General features: G+C 41.3%; 1 protein-coding gene and 1 pseudogene across 13 annotated transcripts in view; both read right to left on the bottom strand.

Annotated features, from left to right (window-relative positions):
- Positions 1 to 22035, bottom strand: part of CASK (calcium/calmodulin dependent serine protein kinase) — a 349933-nt gene extending 327898 nt beyond the window's left edge. For all 13 annotated transcript variants that reach the window (XM_072816975.1, XM_072816976.1, XM_072816981.1 and 10 more), the window contains exon 1: positions 21829 to 22035. In XM_072816975.1, the coding sequence (XP_072673076.1) occupies positions 21829 to 21887 (59 nt within the window). In that variant the 5' untranslated portion in view covers positions 21888 to 22035. The remainder of the gene's footprint in view (positions 1 to 21828) is intronic.
- On the bottom strand, positions 18259 to 18354 carry LOC140628926 (U6 spliceosomal RNA; annotated as a pseudogene).
- Positions 22036 to 25194: the final 3159 nt, after the last annotated feature.

The following is a 25194-nucleotide window of genomic DNA, read 5'->3' as shown; positions in this document are numbered from 1 at the left end:
AAGCACCTGCAGTAGAGGAATCTAAACTGAAGCCAAGTGAGCTAGTTCATTCCTGAGGGCCCTGGCAAAAGTAGAAGGTAAAAGCTCAAGAATTGCAGTTTCCAGGGACATTTAAAGGAAATAGGAATTTTTTTAAAGGGGGGGGAGGGAGCTTGGGGCACTGGGCTGGCTCAGTGGGTGGGGTGGAGCATATGACTCAATTTCAGAGTTGTGAGTTCAAGTTCCACGTTGAGTGTAGAGTCTACCTAAATATGTAATAAGTGAATAAAAAAGAGGGGGGGAGGGCGGCTGAAAAATACTTTAGAAGACTCAGATTTTTTTTTTTCTCATCAACCAGAGCAGTAGGTCAGGCAACTGCCTTCCCTTCCTCGCCCCCCACCCCAGCACACACAGAACACTTAAGTTACTTTCTGATGAGGTTGAACCAAGCGTCACTGAACTTAGGAGCCCCAGCCATAACTCAGAAACAGGATGCCTTACTGTAAACAAGGAGGAAGAAAGTCTTCATGGCTGATGGTGATCAAGCTGGCTCTTTGTAGGCTGAGCTTCTGAATACCAGAGGTGAGCTTATTACCACCAAAATCCCTCCCACGAGAGAGTCCTATATAGAAAAACTGGCTTTAGGGCAGCCCGGGTGGCTCAGTGGTTTAGCGCCGCGTTTGGCCCAGGGCGTGATCCTAGAGACCGGGAATCGAGTCCCACATCAGACTCCCTGCATGGAGCCTGCTTCTCCCTCTGCCTGTGTCTCTGCCTCTTTCTGTGTGTCTCTCATAAATAAATAAAATCTTAAAAAAAAAAAAGAAAAACTGGCTATAGAAAACACAACCTATAGAGAGTTCCCCATAAATGTCCAGGTTGTCCTTGCCATCACAACGCAGCCAAACCCAGGAGTCAACAAGCCTCCCTAACGAACTGGGTTTCCAATAACTTCCTTAATAAAAATAACCTGCTAAAGACGCTGGAGGAATACCTCTAACATAAAAGACAGGTACCAAGACTAACAAAGGGAAAAAGAAACAGAAAACAGACAATATAGGGGAAAGAAAATGCCAAAATAATGATCTTTCTCTTTGAAGACATTAGATCTAGCACCCAAGAAGCAAAAATCAGAGGGGAAAAAAACAGCTCTTAGAAATGAATTACAGAATTGGAAAATAAGCTGAAGGGAGCTTCCAGGAAAATAAAACAAGAATACATGGAAGATATGAGAGTGTAAAACCGGAGGGTCAAAATCCCAGAAATAAGAGTTCTGAAGAAAAAAAAATGGATTTTAAAAATCTATAGTTTTCCACAACTGAAGAAAATGAATCTTCAAATTGCTAGGCCCACGAAGTGTCCCATGAAGTGAATAAAAGAGCCTCCATATCAAAGTATATATCGTGATATTTGAGAACCTCAGGGATAAAGTCTAAAACGCAGATAGAAAGTAAAATTGGGGAGGGAGGAAAAGGCCATAAAAGATAAGCAACTTTTAGAGAGAACAGTATAGCAGTGCCTTCAAAGCTGTGGGCAAATTATTTCCAACCTAGAATTCTATCTTAATATCTATGTTATGTCTACATAAACTCTCAAGTCAAAGGGCATAATAATGACATTTCCATTCACAGTGTGTTCACAGTTTCCTATTGCTATTGTAAAATAATTACTATGAACTTGGTGGCTTAAGGGAACAGATTTTTTTTCTCTTTCAGTGTTGGAGGTTGGTAGTCTAAAATCAAGGTGTCAGCTGCATTCTTTCTGGAGGCATCTGGAGAATCTGACTTCTTGCTTTTCTGGCTCCTAGAGGCCACCTGTATTCCTTGGCTCATGGCCCCCTTCTCAATCTTCAAAGTGCACTACTCTGATTAGTTCTGGTGTCAAGTCTCTTTCTACTGACTGAGCCTCTTGCCTCCATCTTATAAAGACCCTTATTTACATTGGGCTCACCTGGATAATCTCCCCACCTCAAAATCCTTAATGATATTTGCAAAGACCTTTTATATATTCACAAGTTCTGGCAATTAGGATGTAGGATCTTATTTAGCATGTTATATACAGTCTCAAAAATTACTTCTCGTTCAGTCTTTCTCCAGAAGCTAGTGGAGGATATGCTCTACCAAAGCCAGACAATAAACTGAGGTTAGCATAAGGTTGGAACAAAATGGCCTCAGAATCTAGTCAAAGCCATGAAAAGAGCTCCAGAATTCAATCAGGTATCTTTTTTGGCATCAAGAGTTTTGTAGGCAGAAAAACATGAAAATGTGGCAGTATTTTATCAAGTTCAAAGAGCCTAACCTGAAAGCTATAATAAGAGGCACTTGACAAGTCCTGTAGCAGTGAGGATGGAGACAGCAGACCTTTGGGAGTGGAAAGGAGGTAATATATATAAATTGCATTCAAGGGCGTGGACAAGAAGACACGTACCAGCACAGCAGCTACAACTAGGGCTCAGTGTCTCACAGTGTCACAAGTAAGAACCCATCATGCAACTTCACCCAGGTAAGATAGATGGACCCAACACCACGTGACATAATTGCTTCCTTCATGGATAAATATCTTTTAACTTTGGAACTATTGAGGAATTAATAATGGAAACAGAAAAAGGCTGCTGATCCTGGAAGGGTACGAAGGCTTCACGAAGGAAGGTATATCTGAGCGTGCTTTGAGGTTAAGTGGGGCACAGGTACACACTAGTGTTGGATGAGGGCAGAAGGACAACAGAGGGTTGGCTAACAGACTAGCTTCTGCTAAGGCAGAAAAAAAGCACTGTGCATTTAATGTTCTGAGAATAGCTCTATGTTGGGCTAGCAACAAAGTGGGGGTGGAGGATGGGTGGCAAGAAAAAACCAAACACCATAAGGAGAGGGCAACAATATAGCACAGAAGTAAAGTACATTCCAAGTAACACAACCTAGGTAAGAAAGTTGACTGGGCTCTCACTAGCTAAAGCAAATCTCTTAAACTCAGTAAAGCTGAGTTAATTTGTTTGGAAAATGTGAGAACAACAGTACCTACCTCATGGATTTGTTTTGAGAATTAAATGAAAATACTTTGGGGGCTACCCAGTGGAGCAGTCAGAAAGCAACAAGAGTAAAATTACCCAAAAGTAACACTTCTCCAAAGCATAATCACATAATCTGTCTTCCATTCCATTCTCTCTGTGATTTTTCAGACTCTTTTTCCTCCTGCCCACCCAGCCTCCCCTCCCCAACCACCAACCGTGGCTTTCTTTTGGTCCCAGACTGAGAAACTTAGTTCCTCTGGACTAATAGGACTAATAGGACTTTCTGTAGTGATGGAAATGTTCTGAGTCTGTACCATCCACTTTGTAGCCACTAGCAACAAGTAGCCATTGGGCCCCTGAAATGTGGCTGGTGCAAATAAGGAAGAAAATTTTTAAAAAGAACATCTTCAACAAGACATATTTCACATACCATCAAGTTCACCCTTTTAAAGTATACAATTCATTGTTTTTTAGTATATTCACAAACAGGTATCTCGATCAGTAAGCATCATCTAATTCTAGAACTTTTAAATCATCTCAGAAAGAAAATCCATACCCTTAGTAGTTTTGCTCCCTCCATCTCCCCCAGCCCCTGGCAACCACTGATCTAGTTTCTGTCTCAATAGGTTTGCCTATTCTGGATATTTCATATAAATGGCATCATGCCACATGTAGTCTTTTGCGTCTGGCTTCTTTTACTTAGCATGACGTATTTGTGGTTCATCCTTGTGGAAGCAGGTATCAGTACCTCATTTCTTTTATGACCAAATAATATTCCACTGCGTACAACTACCCTATTTTGTTTATCCATTCATCAGAAAATGGGCATTTTGATTGCCTCCACCTTCTGGCTACTGTGAATAATGCTGCTATGAACACTGATGTACAAGTTGTTTTGTGAACATATGTTTTCAGTTCTCTCAGGCATATACCTAGGAATAGACTTGCTGGGTTATATGGTAACTAGAACTTTTTGAGGAACTGCAAGACTATACATTCCCAACAACAATGTATAGAGAGATCCAATTTCTCCACATCCTTACTAACATTTGTTATTATCCGTCTTTTCAATTACACCCATCCTATAGAGTGTGTGAAGTGGTAGTAGCTTACTGTGGTTTTGATCTGCACTTCTCTAATGACTGAAGATGTTGACAACCTTTTCATGTGTTTGTTGGCCATTTATAAATCATTGGGAAAACAGTCAATGGATTTTAAATTTTATTTAATTTTAATTGACTTTAAATAGCCACATCTGGCTAGTAGCTAAAGTATTAGGCAGATGGTGGGATTTAGCAGCTGGTTGCTTAACTTTGTTCAAGGTCAGGTGGGACTGGCTAGGTGACTGAAGGTCAATCCCCACTTCAGGACTGCCCCAGATGGAACCAGGAGTGAGGCAGCAAGGAGAGGGGAAAGGGAGACTGGTGCAACACTTGGAAGGAGGAAGCACTGGTGTAGAGCCAGGCACTTAGGAAGCTCTCAAAACTTACTGTGGATGATGGAAGCAACTGGTGTTTATGAGCACTTGTGAAGCCTAGGAACCGTGCTTTATAACTGCTGTCTCATTTAATCCTTATAACAATCCCATCAGGTAGATTCTACTGTCTCCATTTTACAAATGAGGAAGCAGGTATAGACAGATCGGTAAGCCTTAGAAACTTTTCTTCATTCAGTTTAATTATGCCCACAATCTTCAACCAGGAAAGCTAAGTATTATTCAGGATTCCACCATTATTATCAGCACCTATGTACAATTCTGTATCTACTAACCTATCTCTAAGGGACAGTCTGGGAATTAGATGGTTTTTGAAGCAGCAAAATATTGACACTAAATTAAAATATGAACTCCTGACTGTGCATTACGGGTCAGATTTTATCTTTTCCAATGTGTTCAGCTACTTCCTCTTCTTTAAATTGGCTCAACAACTATGTTACACCGACTATGTTACTATGGACAGCCAGATAGTGTCCTAGATGTAGAAATACAGCTATGACTATGACAGCCATGTATCCTGACCTAATGAAGCTTAAAATATAAAGAAATACATAGTTTCAAAAATACACAAGCTCCAACAATAAGTTTCTGTAACATGGAGGCCTTGTTACATGATTTCACAATGGACCTTACCCAGCAGCATAAGCACCCTTAAATGACACTCTGTGCCTACTAAGAAATTCCAGTCTGAACATTATAGACTTTAAAATGGGTCTAAATCCACGCATTTGGCAGAACTTGTCTACAAGAGTTGCTTCTAGGGTAATAGCACCCAGCTCCCAAGCACGGCCAGCTGCCAAGGAACAAAGGGATTAAAGCTTACCTCCGGCTCCACAGGGCTGTCCCAGACTCCTATGCACACGAGAGGAGACCAACACAGCAAGAGTCACTGGAGCATTTCTCTTGCCTAGAGCGTGGCATGATTTCCCAAGCTTTCATCACCACCCACCTCTGACCCCTATTTCAGGTAGATAAAACAGAAATGATGAGGTTGTTCAGATGATTCGTGTGGGTGGCTATTGTGCTGACTGGGACAATAAGGCTGCAGAACACTGCTCTCTTTTTAAAAGTTCACATTTTCTTCTTTGCTATAAATAACAATTTAATTTTTGAAACACTGCATTGTTCACACTGTATTGTACAACACAGTAAAGCTCAAATTCTCCTATAGATGGGTTGCTTTTGGCAATAGACCTAAGTAACCACACTGAGGGCTGGCCTTTGCCTGACCCTCTCTCATTGTACCTTGCCTCTGGCATGAGTAAGCAGGGCAAAAGGTATGAATTAAGTTGATTGAGAAAGCCTAGATGAAAGGTCTCACTCAATCATTTCCAATTTCAAGCTCACTATCTCCTGTGTCTTCCCTGACCAAAGTATTCAATCCAAATGTACTGAAAAAAATCATGGACCAAACAAACTCAGCAGTGATAAAGCCCAGGATCATTTGGCCAAGTCATATTCCTTAACTTAAAACAATCATGGAATCATAGATGCAAAGACAATACTTTTGCTTGCTCTTGCTACTAGAGCTAATGGAGATGGTGTGAAGGCTTTTCAAAAGCTGGGCACGTGGGTGGTTCAGTGGTTGAGCATCTGCCTTTGGCTCAGGCCGTGATCCTGGGGTCCTGGGATCGAGTCCTGCATCGGGCTCCCCTGTAGGGAGCCTGCTTCTCCCTCTGCCTATGTCTCTGCCTCTCTGTGTGTGACTCTCAAGAATAAGTAAATAAAAATCTTTTTTTAAAAAAAGCTACTACACTTCCTTCAGTGGGGTGGGTAAAGTGAAAGACTCCAAGTGCATCAATAAGAAAAAAATTAAAATTTGCTTCTTATATTTTATATGACACTGACCACCAATCATCTTAAAGGCAGAGAGCAAGAACAAAAGAAGATGATATTCCAACTAAAGATAGAAATAGCCATCCTCAGTTATGGGAAGACTAATGGAAACTTGTCCGGTAAACATTCTAGGATTACCCACAATATTCAGTATTTATGCGCTCACAAACATCCTTATAAAGTACAAGTGACTACAGGACTCCAGGCCAATGATAAAAAATTTCCAGGTAGAAATTAGAGTACAACAAATGGCTCCTGTGAATTCCTAAACTCAGCAGCCACAAGGTGGGCTTTCTCTTGAAGTAAAAAGGCAGTAAGACCTGGGCGAAATGAAGACTATAATAGGTAATTAGGCTACACTGAAGTACAGAAGAAGCAAGAACATATCAGTGCAGAAACAACGAGGAAAATGTCACAGAAATGTTGAACAGGCTACCACCAGTAACAAACATAGAAGGAGAGGACACAGTTGTGTATTATTTTCATTCAAAGGTTTCTAGTCACTGAGTTACAGTTTGATATCCAAGAGAAGAATGGGTTTATAGAAATGAGGGTCGGGTGTAAAGGCAACAATAACAAAAAACCAGATGTTTACCTACTGATTTCAGATATTTGCAGTTTGGTAAAATGGGCAAGAAAGCAGTAGCAAGGCTTCAACTCAAGCAAGGATCAGCAAACTTTTTGTGTATAGCACCAGAGAGTAAATATTTTTGGCTTTGCAGGCCATGTGGTGTCTGCTGCAACTACTCACCTCTGCCCTTGTAGTGTGAAAACAGCTATAGACAGTATTCAAATGAATGGGCATGGCGGCATTCCCCAAAAACTTTATAAAAACAGACAGTGGGCCAATTTGGCCCATGGACCATAGTTTATTAAACCCTGATCTAGAGTTCCAAATCAGTGGTTCTCTAACAAGAGTGCACCTCAGGATTCCGTGGAGGGCTGTTAAAACAGACTGCTGGGCTCCACCTCCATTGCTTCCTATCTGTAAGGCTAGGCTTGGGCCTGAGAATCTGCATTTCTAACAAGTTCCCAGGTGATACTGCTGTGTGTGGTCAGAATGAGGGCCACACTTTGAGAGCCACTGCTATAGACCTTACTACTTCAGTATTTTAAGTTCAGTATTTTAAGTAGCTGCCACAGTTCCCATCTGATTGGCCACAGAAATCTGTTACCTGTAGAAAATTCCAAATTTCAAAGCTCAAGTAAAATTAAATAATTCAAAGGGAAACAAGGGGAAACACACTAGTCAGGATTTTTTTTCTTCAGTGTAAACACTGTCCCACCAGTAAAATACACATAATTCATCCTCAGATCTCTTTATTCAACATCTTCACGTAGCATGTTCTAAGTCCTATAAAGAGTTGAGAAGTGTTAAGCTCTGGAAATCAAACAAAATACGAGTATGAAAGACAAAGGTAAATGATTCTTGCAAAAATCAAAGAAAATTCAACACAGCCCATTTCTAATTAGAAGTGCTTCATCTCAATAAACTCAAAATAATACATGTAAGATAACTTAAGACTTAAAGAATTGTCATTTCATGTTCATAAGAATCTAATGAGATAGATAATACAGTCTTTTACAAGACAAAGAAACTGAGGAAAACAAACTAATCTGTCACCATTATCTTTTTAAAAGTCTTTAATATAAGGATTTCCTGGTAACTTTTAAGCTGCATTTATTAAGTCTAACTTTTACATGTCTTTTTAGGACTATGTCTACGAATGTGTCTTCATGGGGAAAAACATTATTCTAATAACATCTTCAAGTCCATGTTCACATTCATGGGCCTAATTCTGAAGCCACTCCCACAGATCTAACCAAGAAGCCTGAACTTTAATCAGGTGGCAATTTAAAGCACACTAGACCTTTAGTGTAAGTGGGTCATAGATTATGGAAGTATGGTGATCCCTTCCAGCAGTACAATAGAAACACTTAGCAATGGAGAAATACTATTAATGGAGATAATCCAAAAAGTAGAGCAGTGAGCCTAGAATCTCTCTCTCCAGATATCCAGGCTCTTCCTGCAATGATGATCATGAAAATGTATTCATTTGAATAGATATTTACACAGATCAGTGTCACATCCATTATAAGAGATAAATGTTTAAAAAAAAAAAAGGAAGGAAAGAAAGAAGCAAAACCCACAATGCATATGGTCAGTAGATGTTTTTTCCATTCCCATTAGCACGCTTTTAAAAGTATTATATAAGTTGATTATAATGTGAGATAATTACATTCTCACTCTAACCTGTGATCTGAATACTCGAGTAACAATTTTTTTCAATTTATATGAAACATAATTAAAGAAAGCCCTCAGTGAAAACACCTTCTTGTTTGTTTTACAAGTATCTAATTATTTTACAAGTGATTAAATTAGAGAAAAAATATTTATTAAAAAGATCATTTCAAATTCAATGCCATATATTACTGCTGGGACAAACACCCAGTTAAGATGATATTAAACGTAAGGAGACCAGGCAGCCCGGGTGGCTCAGAGGTTTAGTGCCGCCTTCAGCCCAGGGCCTGATCCTAGAGACCCAGGATCGAATCCCACATCAGGCTCGCGGTGCATGGAGCCTGCTTCTCCCTCTGCCTGTGTCTCTGCCTCTCTCTCTCTCTCTCTCTCTCTCTCTGTCTGTCTCTCATGAATAAATAAATAAAAATCTTCTTAAAAAAGTAAGAAGACCAGTAAATATTCTATATAAATCAAAGTAGACCATTTTGTTTTTGAGACATTGGCTCAGATGGAAGTCAGCAAAAACTTGTAACCTAAATCGCAATATAAATAATACTGTTCACGCATTACAATAGGAAAAGGTACCCTTCTACTGTCCTCTGAAGCAGGACAGTAGTTTCATCTAGAGAAGTAGTTTCATCAAAGTAAGTGGCCTAAACAGGTTCTAATGTGATCATTCTTCCACCTGACAATGTAATGTGACCTAGTGGATGAAATGCTGCTCTGTAAATTTAGGGAAGTTAGAGTCAGTGCCCAAATGTATCAAAGACTGCAACTTTTAGGATCTTTCTATCTCATTTTGCTCACTGTTAAAATGTGGACACTGCTGTCATAATAAAATTTGAGGAAGTTACATAAAAGAACACTATAATATTCATAAATCCTGCATATGGCTCTTTCCTAAATATACATTCTGGGCTTTTCCTTATCTCATTTCTGAAATTTCACATTATGAACAATTAATTCATCTGTCAAATGCCCAAATGCAAAGACAAAAGCTGTGATACAAAATTCCCTCTTTTAACATAATCTTTGGAGCTTTTCACAACACTCCAAAATTATAATCTAAAACAGTCTTGCAAACAAATTACACAAAGCTCTAAGCTCAAAGAATACTATCTTTCCTACGTACATAAGAGGCAATGACAGTTTTTTTCTAAGCCACAAAGCACTCTAAATAGTGTATGTCTACTACCACAAAATATATTGAGTAAAGTGGATTTCAAACACAAAATAGAACCTGAAAAAGTTTTGTTTATGTCACATGCACACATGCACCCTAATCCCAAACAGTGACTCTATCAGGGACTCTTTGAGAAGTCCTAAAGTATACATAGATGGCACATCACAACTCTACAGTTAAGTATGGAGATTTAGCTAGTGATTTTCCCCCTAACTTTTTATTAAAGCTAATATTTTAAATAATCTTTCATTTCTGAAAATTTCTAGTACATTCTCCACTCTATTTTTATCCACTCTACAAGCAATGAGCAAATTGAAGGAAATAATTTTTTTTTCAGGAACTCCACATTTATATTGCTTCTGGTCAATCTTAAAAGAATTCTGATGGGTTTCTTCCCTTTAACTTAGGATTGAAAAAAGAATCCAAAAGCATTAAAAATAATAATAATAAAGTTAAACTCACAAAAAAAACAAACATATAGCATTTCCCCATGTAACAGTGAAAACAGTTCAGTGAACCAGCCTTTAAGGTCTCTACATTTTTCAGAAACAACCTACTCATTATGGGGCTACTCAGACCACTGAAAGAATGTTCCAACCTTGATGGTAAACAAGAATAGGAACTGGACAAGAAGCTCCAGTTTCATTTTTAATCTATAACAGGATCAGCAAATTACAGCCCAAGAGCTAAATCTAACCACCTATTTTTGTAAATAAAGTTTTATTGGAATACAACCACACTCATTTGTTTTCATATGGCTGTCTTCATGCTACAGTGGTAGAGTTGACTGGCTGTGACAGATGCTATATGGCTCACAAAGCCTAAAATATTTAGTATCTAATAGTTTACAGATAGTTTGCCAACCCTTGGTCTATAATATCTAAAATTGATGAAAATCAGTATAAATAGGTCTGTGAGATAAAGGGTTAACCAATAACCCATAAAATTTACTTTTATTTTTTGCAGTGTATTGAACAGACTCTATAGGCAAACTCTGATAGCATTCAACTGATTAAAAACCATTCTAACCCTTATATACTACCCTCATACACTGTTGGTGGGAATGTAAAATGGCATGACCACTTTGGGAAATAGTCTGGCAGTTCCTCAAAATATTAAACACAGCATAACTATTTGACCCAGCAATTCCACTCCTACGTATATACCCAAGAGAAATAAAAATATATGTCCATACAAAAACTTGTAGGTCAATGTCCACAGATTACTTATGATAGCCAAAGGGTGAAAACCACCCAATGACCCATCAACTGATGAATGGATCAACAAACTGTGGTATATCTACACAATAGAATATTATTGGGCCTTAAAAATGAAGTACTGGGGGCACCTGGGTGGCTCAGTGGTTGAGCGTCTGCCTTCAGCTCAGATCGTGATCCAAGTCCCAGGATCGAGTCCCACATCAGGCTCCCCACAGGGCACTTGCTTCTCCCTCTGCCTACGTCTATGCCTCTTTCTCTGTCTCTCATGAATAAATAAGTAAAATCTTTTTAAAAAACCGAAATACTGATACATCTACAACATGGATGAACTTTGAAACATTATGCTTAGACAAAGCAGTCAAAAAAGACCATCTATGGTATGATTCCATTTATAAGCAATGTCCAGAACAGGCATATCTATAGAGGTAGAAGGTAGATTGGTTGTTACTTAGGGCTAGGGAGAGATGGGGCTGAGAGCTAATGTATACAGGCTTTCTTTTTTGGGTGATGAAATGTTTGGAAATTTCCTGTGATGGTTGCACAAATCTGTGAATATACTAAATTCCACTGAATTGTACACTTTACATTGGTGAACTGTATGGTTCATCACATCTCAGTGATGAACACACATTCATCTCAGTAAAGCTGTTACCAAAAAAAATGCATTCTATTAACCTGCTGAAACATCTAAAATCAGAATGTTAGAGTCTTATATTTAGGACTATCCCTTAAAAGACAACCAGTCTCTGTTAATACTAAATGACAAGCACCAAAACAGTACTGAAGAGCAGGTGCTTAGATGGGTCATATATACCCAGGTGTAAATCCCTATGCTGCCGTTTATTTTTTTTAAGATTTTATTTATTTTTTCATGAGACACACACACACAGAGGCAGAGACACAGGCAGAGGGAGCAGCAGGTTCCATGCAGGGAACCTGACGTGGGACTCAATCCCGAGTCTCCAGGATCAGGCCCTGGGCTGAAGGCAGCGCTAAACCGCTGAGCCACCAGGGCTGCCCTGCTGCCATTTATTATTAAGGCGGTGCTAAACCGCTGAGCCACTGGGGCTGCCCTGCTGCCATTTATTATTGACATTTTGCCCAGGGCAAGTTACTGATCTCCCTCTTGCTCAGTTTCCTCATCAGGAAAAGGGGAGAGGGTGACTGCCTCAAAGGAAGGCTGATGTCCAATATTAAATTCAAAAATATGAAGAATGTAACACTCTGTCCAGCATATAATGAACACTCAAGCCATAGAATTTGAGAACCAAAAAAGAAAAAAATTTCCTAAAGTTATCTCTAAAAACTTTAATTTTATGCTTTTTGTTCAAATTTCTTACATATCTTATATGTGTCTCTAAACTAAAATAGGAACTGTGAACCCCAAATTGCTCTAAGAAATAAGATTCCTTATTTTAAAAAAAGGATAAACATTTTTTAAGTTTCAAAAGATTTCTTCAATTTTCCCTACCTGTATTCCTCTGCTCCCTTTTCTAAATGAAGAAACAGGCATAAAAAGATGACATGAGTTACCCAAGAAGACTAACAAATCGTTCAAGTCTGACCTTCTCTGTAACGATTTTCCCAACTTCCTTTTACTACTGGGTGGTCACAGTCTTTACTACCGGGTGCTCACTTAATGCTCCTTCAACAACAACTGAGTACTTACTATGTGTCAGTTACCAAGTTATGCTGAGGGTACTAGGTGAACAAGTCAGATGCAACCCTGGCTTTAACAGGACTTAATGTCTAATTATATTAGATCTGAACCATTTGTCAACTTCTGCCATTGAGGCCAGAGAACTCAAATATTTGGTGAATAATGGGGTGCCTGGCTGACTCGTTCGGTGAAGCACGAGACACTTGGTCTCAGGATCTTGAGTTTGAGTCCAATGTTGGGAGTAGAGTTTACTTTTAAAAAATGATAATAGCAATTAAAATAACAGCTACTTTTAGTCTTTTCACACAGATCACGTTATTCAGTCTTTACAACAATCCTGCAAGGCATATATTATCACCCTCGTTTTACGGATAAAGAAACTGAGGCTCAGAGAGGTTAACTAATTTGGCCAGGGCCACACAGCTAGAAATGAACACGTAAATGAACAAATGAAGAAACTGTTAGCACCACTAACAATTTTACCCACGTGATAGGAAAGAATGTTCATTTCATCATATTATTTATGTAATAGAGCCTGTGTTTAGCACTGAGAAAGTGCACATTTGGAAATTGTTGAAACTTATCTACATAGCTGCCAAAAGTAATTTGAGTATCTCAGAGACATTCTGGAAATAAAAAATACGTATGCTGCACTTTACAATCACTAATCCATGCAAATAGCTTGTGAAGTGGCTATCATTCTTTCTATAAATACGAAGAAAATGGCCACACTGTGCCCGAAGACTACCAGATCAGATCTTAGGGGGCTGCCTCACAAGCTACAAAACAATGTCGATCCATATGTTTAGGGGGAAAATACATACCAAGGGTAAGCAGAAAGGCTGAAAATCTATTATGTTTCCTAAAAACACAAATTAGATTCCATAAAATAGCAGTGGTATAATGGTAATCTGCACATTTTAGCAGGGCTAGAGACCTTGTAATTGAATTAATAACATCAAGAGTGTTTTAATAAAACATTGGAATCTGCATATAGCTAGGCAGTTATACTTCCATCTTAAATTCAAATATACCAAGATACACTAAATTTAGGATTACAATTAAAAGCCTGAGATACAGACCTGACATAGTAGTTTGGATATTATTAAACTATACTGAGAGAGAGAGAACACAGTTATCATTCCAAACTATAAATGATTCAAATACTCAAAACAGTGGTAACAAAGCAAAAAAAGTGTATTCAAAGAAGAAAGATTGGAAAAAATAATGTGCAACTGCTTAGTGATAGAACACAAGTTGTTAAAATGAAATAATGTGCACTTACAAAAAAATGGACTTGAGTGCAATAAAGTAATCATTTCTTATTGTGAATGGGTGTGTACAACTACAAAAAGCCAATGAACAAATTTAGTCAGAGAGTGGAGGGTAGAGGGACGTGAACTACATTCATCCAATGGGGACCCAAAACCTTGAGACAAGGAAGGATGCGGTTCCGGGGGGCAGGGGGGGGGATTTAAGAAAATAAGAATTGTTTGACTAATAACAAGAACTTTAAAGTATCTAAAATTTACCACGTCATTTCATTAAAGGCTTTCATTTAATTGAAAGTTATGTACCAGCTGAGGAATGAAAAATACCTCATCTTAGGAAAACCAAATGGTTTTACCTAAAAGCCAGCCATCAGAATCTCCAAACACAATTGTAACAAAAAAGAAATCCCCTCCTTTTTTTTTTACTCTAAATAAGTTAGTGTTGAGATGGATTCACAGAGAAATAGTGCCTTACCAACATGCACAGAACCTTGCTTTTCAGTCACATCATGAATTGATATTTAACATTGTATCTATTTTGATAGATACTTTAAATTGCCTCTCTGCTATAAATGAGCCTTTTTTTTTATCGTCCATCATGGTGTACTGGTATTTTACATTATTGATCCTGCCCACTTTAAAATTTCTGTGATGTCCAGCTATCCTGACTCTTCTAGCTACATACCCAACCACAGCTCTCCAGCTCAGCCACCTGACAAGAACTCATTCAGTGAATCTTCCGAAATCTTAACCGTCATTCCAGGTCTCTACCCAAACTCCAGTTCAGCATTTCCAGTGCTGTCTACCTGCAAATGACTTGCACTCAACTCAAAGCTACAGTAACCAATCCATACCACAGAATACTGGGCAACAACTTAAGAGGAGACAGGGTTCAACAGAGACATAGATGGATATGGAAAGGTCATCAGAGACAGTGTTTATCAATGGAAAATTACAAATATGATCCCATTCTGTTTTTTAAATAAAGACCTCCCAGAGAGAGGTTCAAGAACTGGACAATGGTTACCTCTGGAGAATGGAGCTATGGATGGTGGGAGAATGGAAAGAGAGACTCATTTCCTTCTGTACGGTCTAGATTTTAAAATTAATTTTATATAATTTATTTTATAAAGACCAGTCAATTTATAAAGAGAAAGTAATAGAAAATTAATTAAATCTCAACATTGCAAATACATATTAACTTCCTTCAAGTCCAACTGGCTTGAGACATGAAATCTTCTTGGTGTGGACAAAGGGATACTGGCTTGAAAGAGGGGATACCAAGACACTGGGTAGCCCCAGGAGAGAAAGAAGAGAGCAGGTCCTGTCATACCTTGAACCATGTAGCATGAATTCAGAGCCATACCTGGTGGTTTTAGAATCTGCACTGTCAGTTGCAACTAAAAAAATAAAACCAGAAGTGCAAGAGCTGCACACTCTATCGGCTTGCTGGCTGGGGTCAGGTACCTGCTCTGCAGCAGTAACTCAGTCACTTGCCTATTTAGGTGTGCAGTGCTGGCAGACAGCCAAGATGCTTACAACTCAGCAGCTGCAGTTCAGCACAGTTTTCAGAGTCAGTGAGAGCAATCGCAGGATTTTTAGCACAGGATATAAGAATAACCACCCCGTGGAAAGCACCCCACCCTACTCCCAACAAACACCTATCTCTGACACCTCATTACTTCTGGTTTGGCAAGTTAGGCGTCATTAATCAACGATTTTGTTGGGGCAGGGGAATTGAAAGGAAAAACCTGGAGAGTAAAAGGCGTAGAGAAAAGTTCTAAAACAAATCGTATTTTTTAAAATTTTTTTAATTTATTTATGATAGTCACACAGAGAGAGAGAGAGAGAGAGAGAGAGAGAGAGGCAGAGACATAGGCAGAGGGAGAAGCAGGCTCCATGCACCGGGAGCCCGACGTGGGATTCGATCCCGGGTCTCCAAGATCGCGCCCTGGGCCAAAGGCAGGCGCTAAACCGCTGCACCACCCAGGGATCCCACAAATCGTATTCTGGATGGATGGACGAGATTCTATATTTCCACTGCTAAAGAATGCACACTTGTCAGTTTGGTGACAAACACTGACGTCTCATTAACAAGAAAGACAAAAAAAAAATGAAATGGGTGAAACAATGAATGGTAGTATGGAAACTCTAATGAAAGGGTAGGAAATAGAACTAGAAAGTCGAACAATTAAAATTTGCTGTAAATAAACTCTAAAAATGGAGGCAAGGGCCTCACTTTAAAGAAACCAGATGTAGCATTTTTGACAACTGGAATAGGCGGCAGAATGCAGCATGAAATAAATGGACTTCGGAACCAGCTGCAATTCCATGGGATCTCGCACAAGTTGCCCCTCTCTGAATTGCAGTGTGTTCTGTAAAACAGGTATAATCAGAGGAGATAATATATGTAAAGGGCCTAATGTTAGAAGGCATATTCCCCTTACAAAGTCAGCATTAAGTTATGAAAGATGTTTGTTTTTACTTTTAAATAATCTTATGTCAGAGTTCTCTTAAACAGTGCTTCTGGCAAATTTAAAATGTGAAAACGTTTACAAAACTTCAATAATTATTCAAGAACAATCTCAAAAAGGAAGGCATACCCATTTCTTTAATTTGAGTGGAGCTACAACTGGGGAATGGTAAAAGAATTTTCAATTTAAAGGAAATATCCAGGAACACAATTTAAGGTGCAGGAGAGCTACAATTTGTCAGGTGAAACTGTTGCTAATTCAAAGGGAAAATGGAGGGGGTGAAGTGCACATGTCAAGGACATGGAAGCAGGTCACAGTCATAAAAGGCAAAGGACTCACAGGAAGTCTTTTTATAAAGACAATGTGCAAACAACAACACTTCAGAAACTCCAAGTCCTAGGGCAGTCTGTATAAAGCAGTCATGAGTAGACTCAAGACAAAGTAATGCACAAGCAGGAAAGCTCAGTTTCCTCCAAAATGATCCCAGAAGCAAACTCCATCATCAGGAATCAACACTGCTTACCTACTCCCCAGAAGGCCTACCATGTGCAGGCATCCACACCGTGTTTAACAAACAGGTTTTTCTTCTGTGGAACTGCAGCTAAACCCCCTTGGCTTGAATCTTTCTGGGCCACCAACAGGCTAACTGATAACTGTTTCTTTTTCTTCTACCTTGTTACACGATTGTCACTCTGATCAAGCAAGCACTTCTTTAAAGAAACAGCCACTCATTTCTGGTAAATTCCTGGTTCCTTCAGGCTCACACTTTTCCAGACACTAAAAACTAATTTATTTCCAATGTTCAGATAAAATTTCCAAGAAAGATGTTCTAGTATATTGTAATGTTCTTCTCTGTGGTACTGGAAATTCCAATCAGTGGGCCAATCAATATATGTGCAAGCCATCGTAATTAGTAGCAATAGTACAGCTGAATTTTTGTCATGTTAAATCACATATTTTACAAATTATTAACCCAGTATTTATTTAAAGGCTGCATTTAACTTAATTCTCTGGTAAACGGTGTTACCGGAATTGCAAGTGTGGACTTTAAAGTATATATGCAACATAACCACACTCTTTTAATAGAGTATATGTGCAAACACAATCCATACTAACTGATAAATCTCTCAATACTAAATTAAGTCATTGTAGTGGACAGCCATCATCAACTGTTATTGAAGCAATCCTCGTTCTGTGTTGTTCCAAACATCAGTCACTGTGTTAGCATTAGATGAGCATCATAAATCAATGCGAATCTTAAAAGACCCAAGAAATCAAAGCCAAACACAGGCTGAAACAAAATTCTTACACAACAGGGCTCAGAGACATAGCACACAGAAGATAAAATCCATGTTTTGGTCTCTCAGCTTCAATACCTCCCAAAAAGCATTTGTTCTACTTTTCAAAACCTGTAAGCCTCTGAAAAGTCAGTTCCAAAATATTACATATCACCTAAGTTTTAAACCAATGACTCAATCATAAACTGCACATTAGAATCACTTAGAGAGCATTCGAAAAATACCAATACCCACTCCCAGAGATTCTGATTTTATTGCTCTGACACAAGGCCCTGCCATTGATCTTTTTTAAAAGCTCCCCTGGTGACTCTAATATGTAGCCAGGTGGAGATCCACTGCTTCAAACTAATACAGCCTTTTGGGACAATAATTGCTCTGAGGTTGATAAACATGCTTTTTGCCTTTTAATGAGATTTTATTAAAACGATTCAATTCATTCCATGGCTAATGAGCAATCATTATATGGCAGGCACTGTGTTAAGTAATGGAGAAAGATACATATGTTCCCTGTCCTCAAGAAGCTCCCTGTTTGCTAGGTAGAGAGACTCATGAATAAGAAACTGTATTAAATACAGTAAGTTGCTCTCAAGGTACAAGCAAATTCAGCATGCCTCACAAACTGGCATGTCATTCTTGAGCAGGGGTCATGCTGCATCATTCCAATTGTTGTATATGTCCTACCAAAGCAGGAAAGTCAGAAGTTACAGATTACTAAGAATCCTAAACCCAGGGCAACTATTCAACCCATGCAAGGTGAAAATGGTGTGCCTTTTGCTATTCTCTTGCACAGAAACTCCTGTACCATGAAGGTAGGCATTTCTATGTTTTAATTTGGATGAATCATCCTAAAATTTCCTTCATGTAATATTACTGATTGTACACTTGCAAAAGATATAGTAAATAGTCATGGCGTAAAACTTAACAAATTTCCTGCATTTGCATAAAATCTTTCTTTCCCCCTAATTGTTACATTTGTGAGGACAAGAAGTTATGGGACTAGGATAACGTCCCATCATTGGCAATTTGTTTCAGTCACTTGAAAGATGTCACACAGGAAAATGTTATGGAAACAATGGGCATTCAAAGGAGCTTTTGTAAGACTTTCAAAAATAAGAAACAGGGGGAACAAGCTGAATTTTCTAAAAGAAGATATGGCATCCTCCCAATATTCCTAACGAAACAGGCACATGATTCTCTCACAGTGGATGAGTGAATGAGTCAGTAAGTAGTGAGGTAGGGGAGTGAGCAGGTGGTCAATTGATCTTGAAAATTGAAATCCGTTTTAAAGTACCTCAGTGGAAATTTAAACCTATTAAGACCTAAGGGTCAAAAACAATTTGTGATACTAATTTGGTATACAAGAAAATCACAATTCTAGAGAACTTGGGTAGAAATCAACAAAAAGGTTTCCAGTACAAGTGAACATCTTCAAGGCCTTTCTGTTTAAAGCTAGAGTTGAACAAATGCTAAGTTAAAGTGTATGCTGTCAAGGTCCCTGCAAGAAAATCTCAAGTGAATTTCAATTTCCAGATCAATATGTGCTGAGACAATTTACCGGAGAAACCTTCAACCTTTACACAGGGTGAGGAACACTATCATTACGTTCTTTACCAGGAAGGCTACCTTGAATTCATTATTTCACGAAATGACACATTATAAATGGCACTGACCAAGTCAGATTTTGTAGGGTATGAATGAGATTTCAGGTTCACTATACCTAAGGGAGCCATACGGTACCTATCACCTCAGAATCGGCTTGCTCTCCACTCTTATGCAGCTCTAAAGCAACAGAAAAGATGAATTTAGTTCTACCAGAGGTATTTCCTGAAAATATTCTATCAATTATAAGCCAGGAGAATACTGATTGTGCTAATGTGATGCCGACCATGTCATTTTGATATCGAAAGAGATAATATCATCACTCTTCCAGACCCTAAGGAATCAGAACCGGTTACTAACATTGATCCAATGATGGCTATATTCTGTCATCACGATATAATTAACATTTTAATTTCACATTTTCCAATTACGACTTTGCTGGCTCATTTAAAGCAAGTATAACTAAGAGACAACAAATATCATTCACCCACACACACAATCATTTGGGAGCTTTTGGGAAACCCTAATTTACCTTCACCGGGTGCTAAGAATGAAGAAGCCAAGGAGATTAAAAAAATAAAAATAAAAACAAACATGTTTGTCTCTACAGAATGGTGTTATCCACATATGGCTGTGGAGCACTTGAAATGTGGCTAGTCCAACTGAGAAACTGATTTTCAATTTTATTTCATTTTAATTAATCACAATTTAAATTTAGAAAGAGCTATCGATTAGGTTATTAGAAAACTTTTAGATATGTTTGGGAAAACTTGGGTGTGTGAATCTACTTTTGCAAATGGAAATGTCATGAAATCTAAATACAGATCAAGTATTTCAGATGAAAATGTAGCTCGGTGTCAGAATTGAGAGGTGTTGTTAGTGTAAAATACACATTGGATTCAAAGACTGAGTACAAAAGAAAGGATGTAAAATATCTCATTAATAATTTCTGCACTGCTTACATGTTGAAACAGTAATAGTTTGGATCTAGTGGGCTAAAGAAAATATTTTATTAAAACTGCACCTATTTGCTTCTAATTTTTTTAATGTGATCATTACAAAATTTATATACGTAAAATTTTTATATAGAAAATTACATATATGTCTTGCATCATATACCTTTTGGACAGGGCTGCTCTAGAGCACTTCCACAAGCACTTTATCAGGGCACATTTGGATATCCTTCCTCTAGTAGACAGGCTGGTCATGTAACAATAGGGGCAAGGAGTAACGCGTCCTTGTATCAATTGGGTCTGAGGAAAAGTGTGTAGCAAGCTCTCCCCATAATTTCCTCATGTGAGGCAACACTGTAATACCTCAACATAGAAGGAAAAAAATGAGTTATCAGCACTTAAAAACAAATTGAAATCCGGTACTGCAGACAACTTAAAAGGGATACAGCCAACTGGTCTAAGGTCTTGGTTTCATTTCCCAACTGCGGACCTTAAAATAGACAATAAAGCACCGCTTCCAAAAAGAGGTAAAATATTTCAATGGAAGCTACCTGGCAGTCCTTCATAAAGAAGCAAAAATTGCTCTTAAATTATATCTCCTCAACTTCTCAAGGCACAGCACACACGCTGAACTAGAAAATCAACTTCGGATCGCCAGCCTTTTCCCTCACCAGCAAATTAGCAGGATTGTGCACTTGGAATACTGTTTGACAAGAATGAAAAGGAAACTATTCAAAACAGATTTAAGGAATGGACAATTAGATGAGGAACTGCAGATTTAATTCTCAATCAGCACTGTGATTAATCTGATTCCCTGCTTTTCCCTAGTGTAATTATACAACACAGATGAAAGGATGAGCATTTGGACTGTCAGTTCTATATTCTAGACCAGCCTGGTGACTCAAAGCAGACGGCTCTACCACACGAACCACCACCATCCCAACAACAGTCGAGGGAAGCCTCGAACACGGATTTAACAGTTATTGCATAACGAGGCATTAAAAATTCGGATACCCCCAACTCTTTCCACGCTGGTCTACATCAGGTGAGGAATTTGCTGAAACTGAACGCACCCCGTCTGAAAATGACCCCCTCCAATCCGGGCATGGGGTGAACACAAAGACATCTATCTAATATCCTGCACAATAGACACACACCCCACAATTAAAAACCCTGGACGTTCTCTGTCTGTCACTCCATGCAAGCAGAGGAAATGCAAGCTGCTCTTTTCGTTAATGGTCTGTGGTACAGGCAAGGTAACAATAACCCAACTGTTCCCAGGAAGCAACTATAAAATTGGGTCTGCCACGTCCCTGTGCAACCGTCAGATAAAATGCAGACAGCGGATTTCGGCCGGCCCCACGCCTCGTGAGGTGGCCGACCTCGGCTCGGCGGCCACCATGGATCGCTGAGAAGCCCCCGGACCCCCGCCCGCCAGGAGGTCCAGGTACACGTCTATAAATACGCCCGGGTGAGGAGGACGAGGGAGGCGGAGGAGAGGGAGGGCAGGGGGGAGGGCAGGGGGCAGGCCCGGAGCGGGTGCCGGTGCGGGAAAACCCGGGCATCACTGAAATGCATTTTTCCACACTCCCGCTCCCTCGCGAGGGGACTCACTTGCCGATCACCTCGCACAGCTCGTACACGTCCTCGAACAGCACGTCGTCGTCGGCCATGGTCCGGAGGGGACAGCGGCCGCAGCGTGGAGGGCTCCGAAAACGGGGGTGGGGGCGCCAAAGAGCTCAGTGCCCGGCCCCTGGTTCGCCTCCTCCCCTCAGGACCCGCGAGCCCTCGGTGCTGAGGACGCTCGCTCGAGTGGGGCTGCGAGGCCCGGAGACTGCGGCGCCTTCCTCTGCGGGCGACCGCCCCGGCGCGGGCGGCGGGGCCGGGGCGCGGGAGCTAGGGCGGCCCGGGCCCGGCGCCGCCCGCCCGCCCGCTGCTCCTCGCGCTGCTCGGGCCGCGCTGCCCGGCGTGCGGATCCTCGGGGACGGCGCGGCGCCGCGCTCTCCGCTTCTCAGCCGGCCCGGGCCGCGAGGCCGCGACCGCTCCCTCTGCCGAGGCTGGCTCCGGCGCGGCGCGGGGCAGCTCAGGCTACAAGGGGGGCCGCGGCAGGACCATGGAGGGAGGATCGCCGCGGAGGGAGGTGGCGGCGGCAGATCGGCGCTGGGGACCAGGAGGCGGCGGCAGAGACGCTCCCTCCTCCTTCTCCTCCTCCCGCCGCCGCCGCCGCCCGCCCGAGAGTGGGAGGGGGCTTCGCGGGACTGGCTGTCTGTGCGGGCGGGAGTCGCGGCCGCCGCCTTCAGCTCCTCCTCCTCCGCCTCAGCCGCGGACCAGCTAGCGAGTCCCCGCGCACCCGCCTCGCGCACACACGCCCTCCTCCCCCCCTACGGCCGCGCGGCTTCCAGAACCACAGGCCCCGCCCACTCCAGCCCGTCGGGAGGCGGTGGCCGAGAGACAGGGAACCGGGCTGAGCGGCGCATGCGCGCGCCGCGGGCCACGTCACGGCGAACGGGCGGGCGTCGGGGATCTAGAAGGGGCGCGGGGGGGTGGTCGGCCCGAGGGGCGCGCGGGCAGCAGCTGCTGAGGCGGGTGCCGGTCGGGTCGTCCCTTACGCGACCGAGCTGCGGGAGGGGAGGGGGGGCCAGGGACAAAAGATCCACGACTGAACGCACGTTCTTGGCTCTCTGCGGCGAGCGCTTGAACCCCGGCCGCTCCCCTCTCTTCTTTTGTAACCGCATGAAGCCTTGCCCAGTTTTTGCTGTGGAAAGAGGCTGGGAAAGGGTCCTAATGAATGAAAAAAGCAAAAGAGAGGTGGAGAGGCTGTCATTCCAGACCATGCTAGGCGGCGGATGCTTTTAGTGCCATTCTGCATTCCTTATTGCAAATGAGGGCTGGTGAAGGGGGGTAGGGGTCGTCCACCTACTAGAATTTGAGCCAGACAAAAACTGTCCAGGAAGGTGTGCAACCGTAAGTGACAATTCCTAGAGATAAGCTTCTCTCACATTCTGCCCCAAACTTGACAAATTCTTATCCAGCGCTTGCCCTCAGTAGACACAGCCTAGAGACAGGTCAGGAAGGCAGGGACAGACACTGTAAGCCCCTTAGTATGTCGCCTCCCCGCACCGCCAAGCTTTCAGTACCTACCCTTCTCCTGTACTCCCTGTAAATGTTAGACATGTCAGGATAAAAATGCAACTAGGGGGAGTGGATGCACAGAGTCAGTCAGGGACTGAGGTTCTGGGTGTTGCCGCTGTGCTAGGTTGTATTCAATATGAAGATTTCTGTTCAACTGAGCATGTGCAGAATGAGCCAACGCCATCAGACAGGTATATGCCTCAGTTAAGGACCAATAAAAAAAGTCTTTGTTCCTCTGCACAGCACAAGTGCCCAATTAGTTCATAAGTCATCTTCTAGAAATCACCTGGTAAAATTCTCAGTGCGGTAATAAAAAAAAAAAAAGAAAGAAAGAAAGGAAGAGACAGTATTTACCAAAGTGTGTGTGGGGGGGTGGAGACTCAGCCTATTTTCTCTTTAGAAACGTTTTGTGCAAACCCTTGACCACTCCCTCCAGACACTGAGAGATTTGCCAGTGTTAAGGATTTGAGTACTAAACGCTTTTTTTACAATGCAAATCAGAAGGAAAATGTAATTGTGTGAGAAGGTCTTCATTCTTTCCCAAAGAGCTTGTGCATTCTCTAGACAAGGGAGATTTAGAGCCTGAGAAACATTGCCTCCATTGAGGGTCCAGCAATTCCAAGTCATTGTCACCCAAAGTTGGCATGTCCACCTGGTGCACAGTGACCCCCTCACAAGTCACCTAGTCAGCTTCACTTCCTCTCCCCGGCTCAAATCTGAGTTATGCCAAGACATATTAACTTTATTTTGGGGCTTGTTATCTTCCACAGGGGTTTATACTCAGAGGTAGAAAAAGACAATTATAAAATTGTGGAGTTGAAAAAAATAAAAAAATAAAATAAATAAAATAAAATAAAATTGTGGAGTTGAATTTAAAAAAAAAAAAAGACGATTATAGAGATAGGATTGCACCCTGCTCGTGGAATCACAGTCAGTTTAGATCTGGAAAGAGCCTTAGACATCAGCCTTTCCAACTCAGTCATTTACAGATGTGAGGAATCCTCTCAGGAGCCATTCCACCTCTGCATGGGGTAGCAGCTCTGGGTTTGACTGGGATTGTAACCACCTCACCCGGAGAGGTGGGTCCTAATTCATTAAGCTAATAAATGTAACCTTCTTGACTTAATCAGCTCTTGGCATTCCTCAGTTCCTGGCCTTGAGGGGCTCAAGGTCTTCCAATCACCACAAAGCTCAGGACTTTCCCCAACAATGATCTTTCTCCCCACCCCAGCCCCCAACCACCCCATTGGCCTTGAACAAAAAGGTATGCAGCCTCAGTTGCTGCCATCAGACATCTGTATCTGTGAGGGTAGTCAGACCTGAGAGGGAGGTGGACTTGAGGGGCAGCAGGATGATGTCCTCAGTGACATTATCAATCTCTTGTTTAGCCAACTCTCTACACTTCCGGGTCATATAGGGCAATGAATTCACTTTATTGTTTAAACCACTTGGAGGGAGCTTCCTGTTAGTCTCAGAGAAAGCATTCTACATTCTATGGTACAACAAATGAGAAAAATTCAGAGGAAAGCAGATGTCCATGGCCACATATTTCACTGAACATCTCATCAGAGCCTAGGTCTCCCAGCTCCCAATGTGATATTTAGTCATGCAGGAGTTTTCTGCAAAGCACATCCCTCAGAACTCATAGCATGCATTGTGGCTGGAAGTAGCTCCCCTCAAAGCTTTTAGGGGCACCTGGGTGGCTCAGTCATTGAGCGTCTGACTTTGGCTCAGGTCTTTATCTCAGGGTCCTGGGATCAAGCCCCTGGTCCAGCCCTGGGGTCGGTCTTCAGGTTGGTCTCCAGGTCAGGCTTCATGTTGTGGGGGCGGGGGGGGGGGTAGGGTCCT

Source organism: Canis lupus, chromosome X (assembly GCF_048164855.1).
Source record: "Canis lupus baileyi chromosome X, mCanLup2.hap1, whole genome shotgun sequence".
Classification (NCBI taxonomy): domain Eukaryota; kingdom Metazoa; phylum Chordata; class Mammalia; order Carnivora; family Canidae; genus Canis; species Canis lupus.
This window is presented reverse-complemented; position numbering and strand designations above follow the sequence as displayed.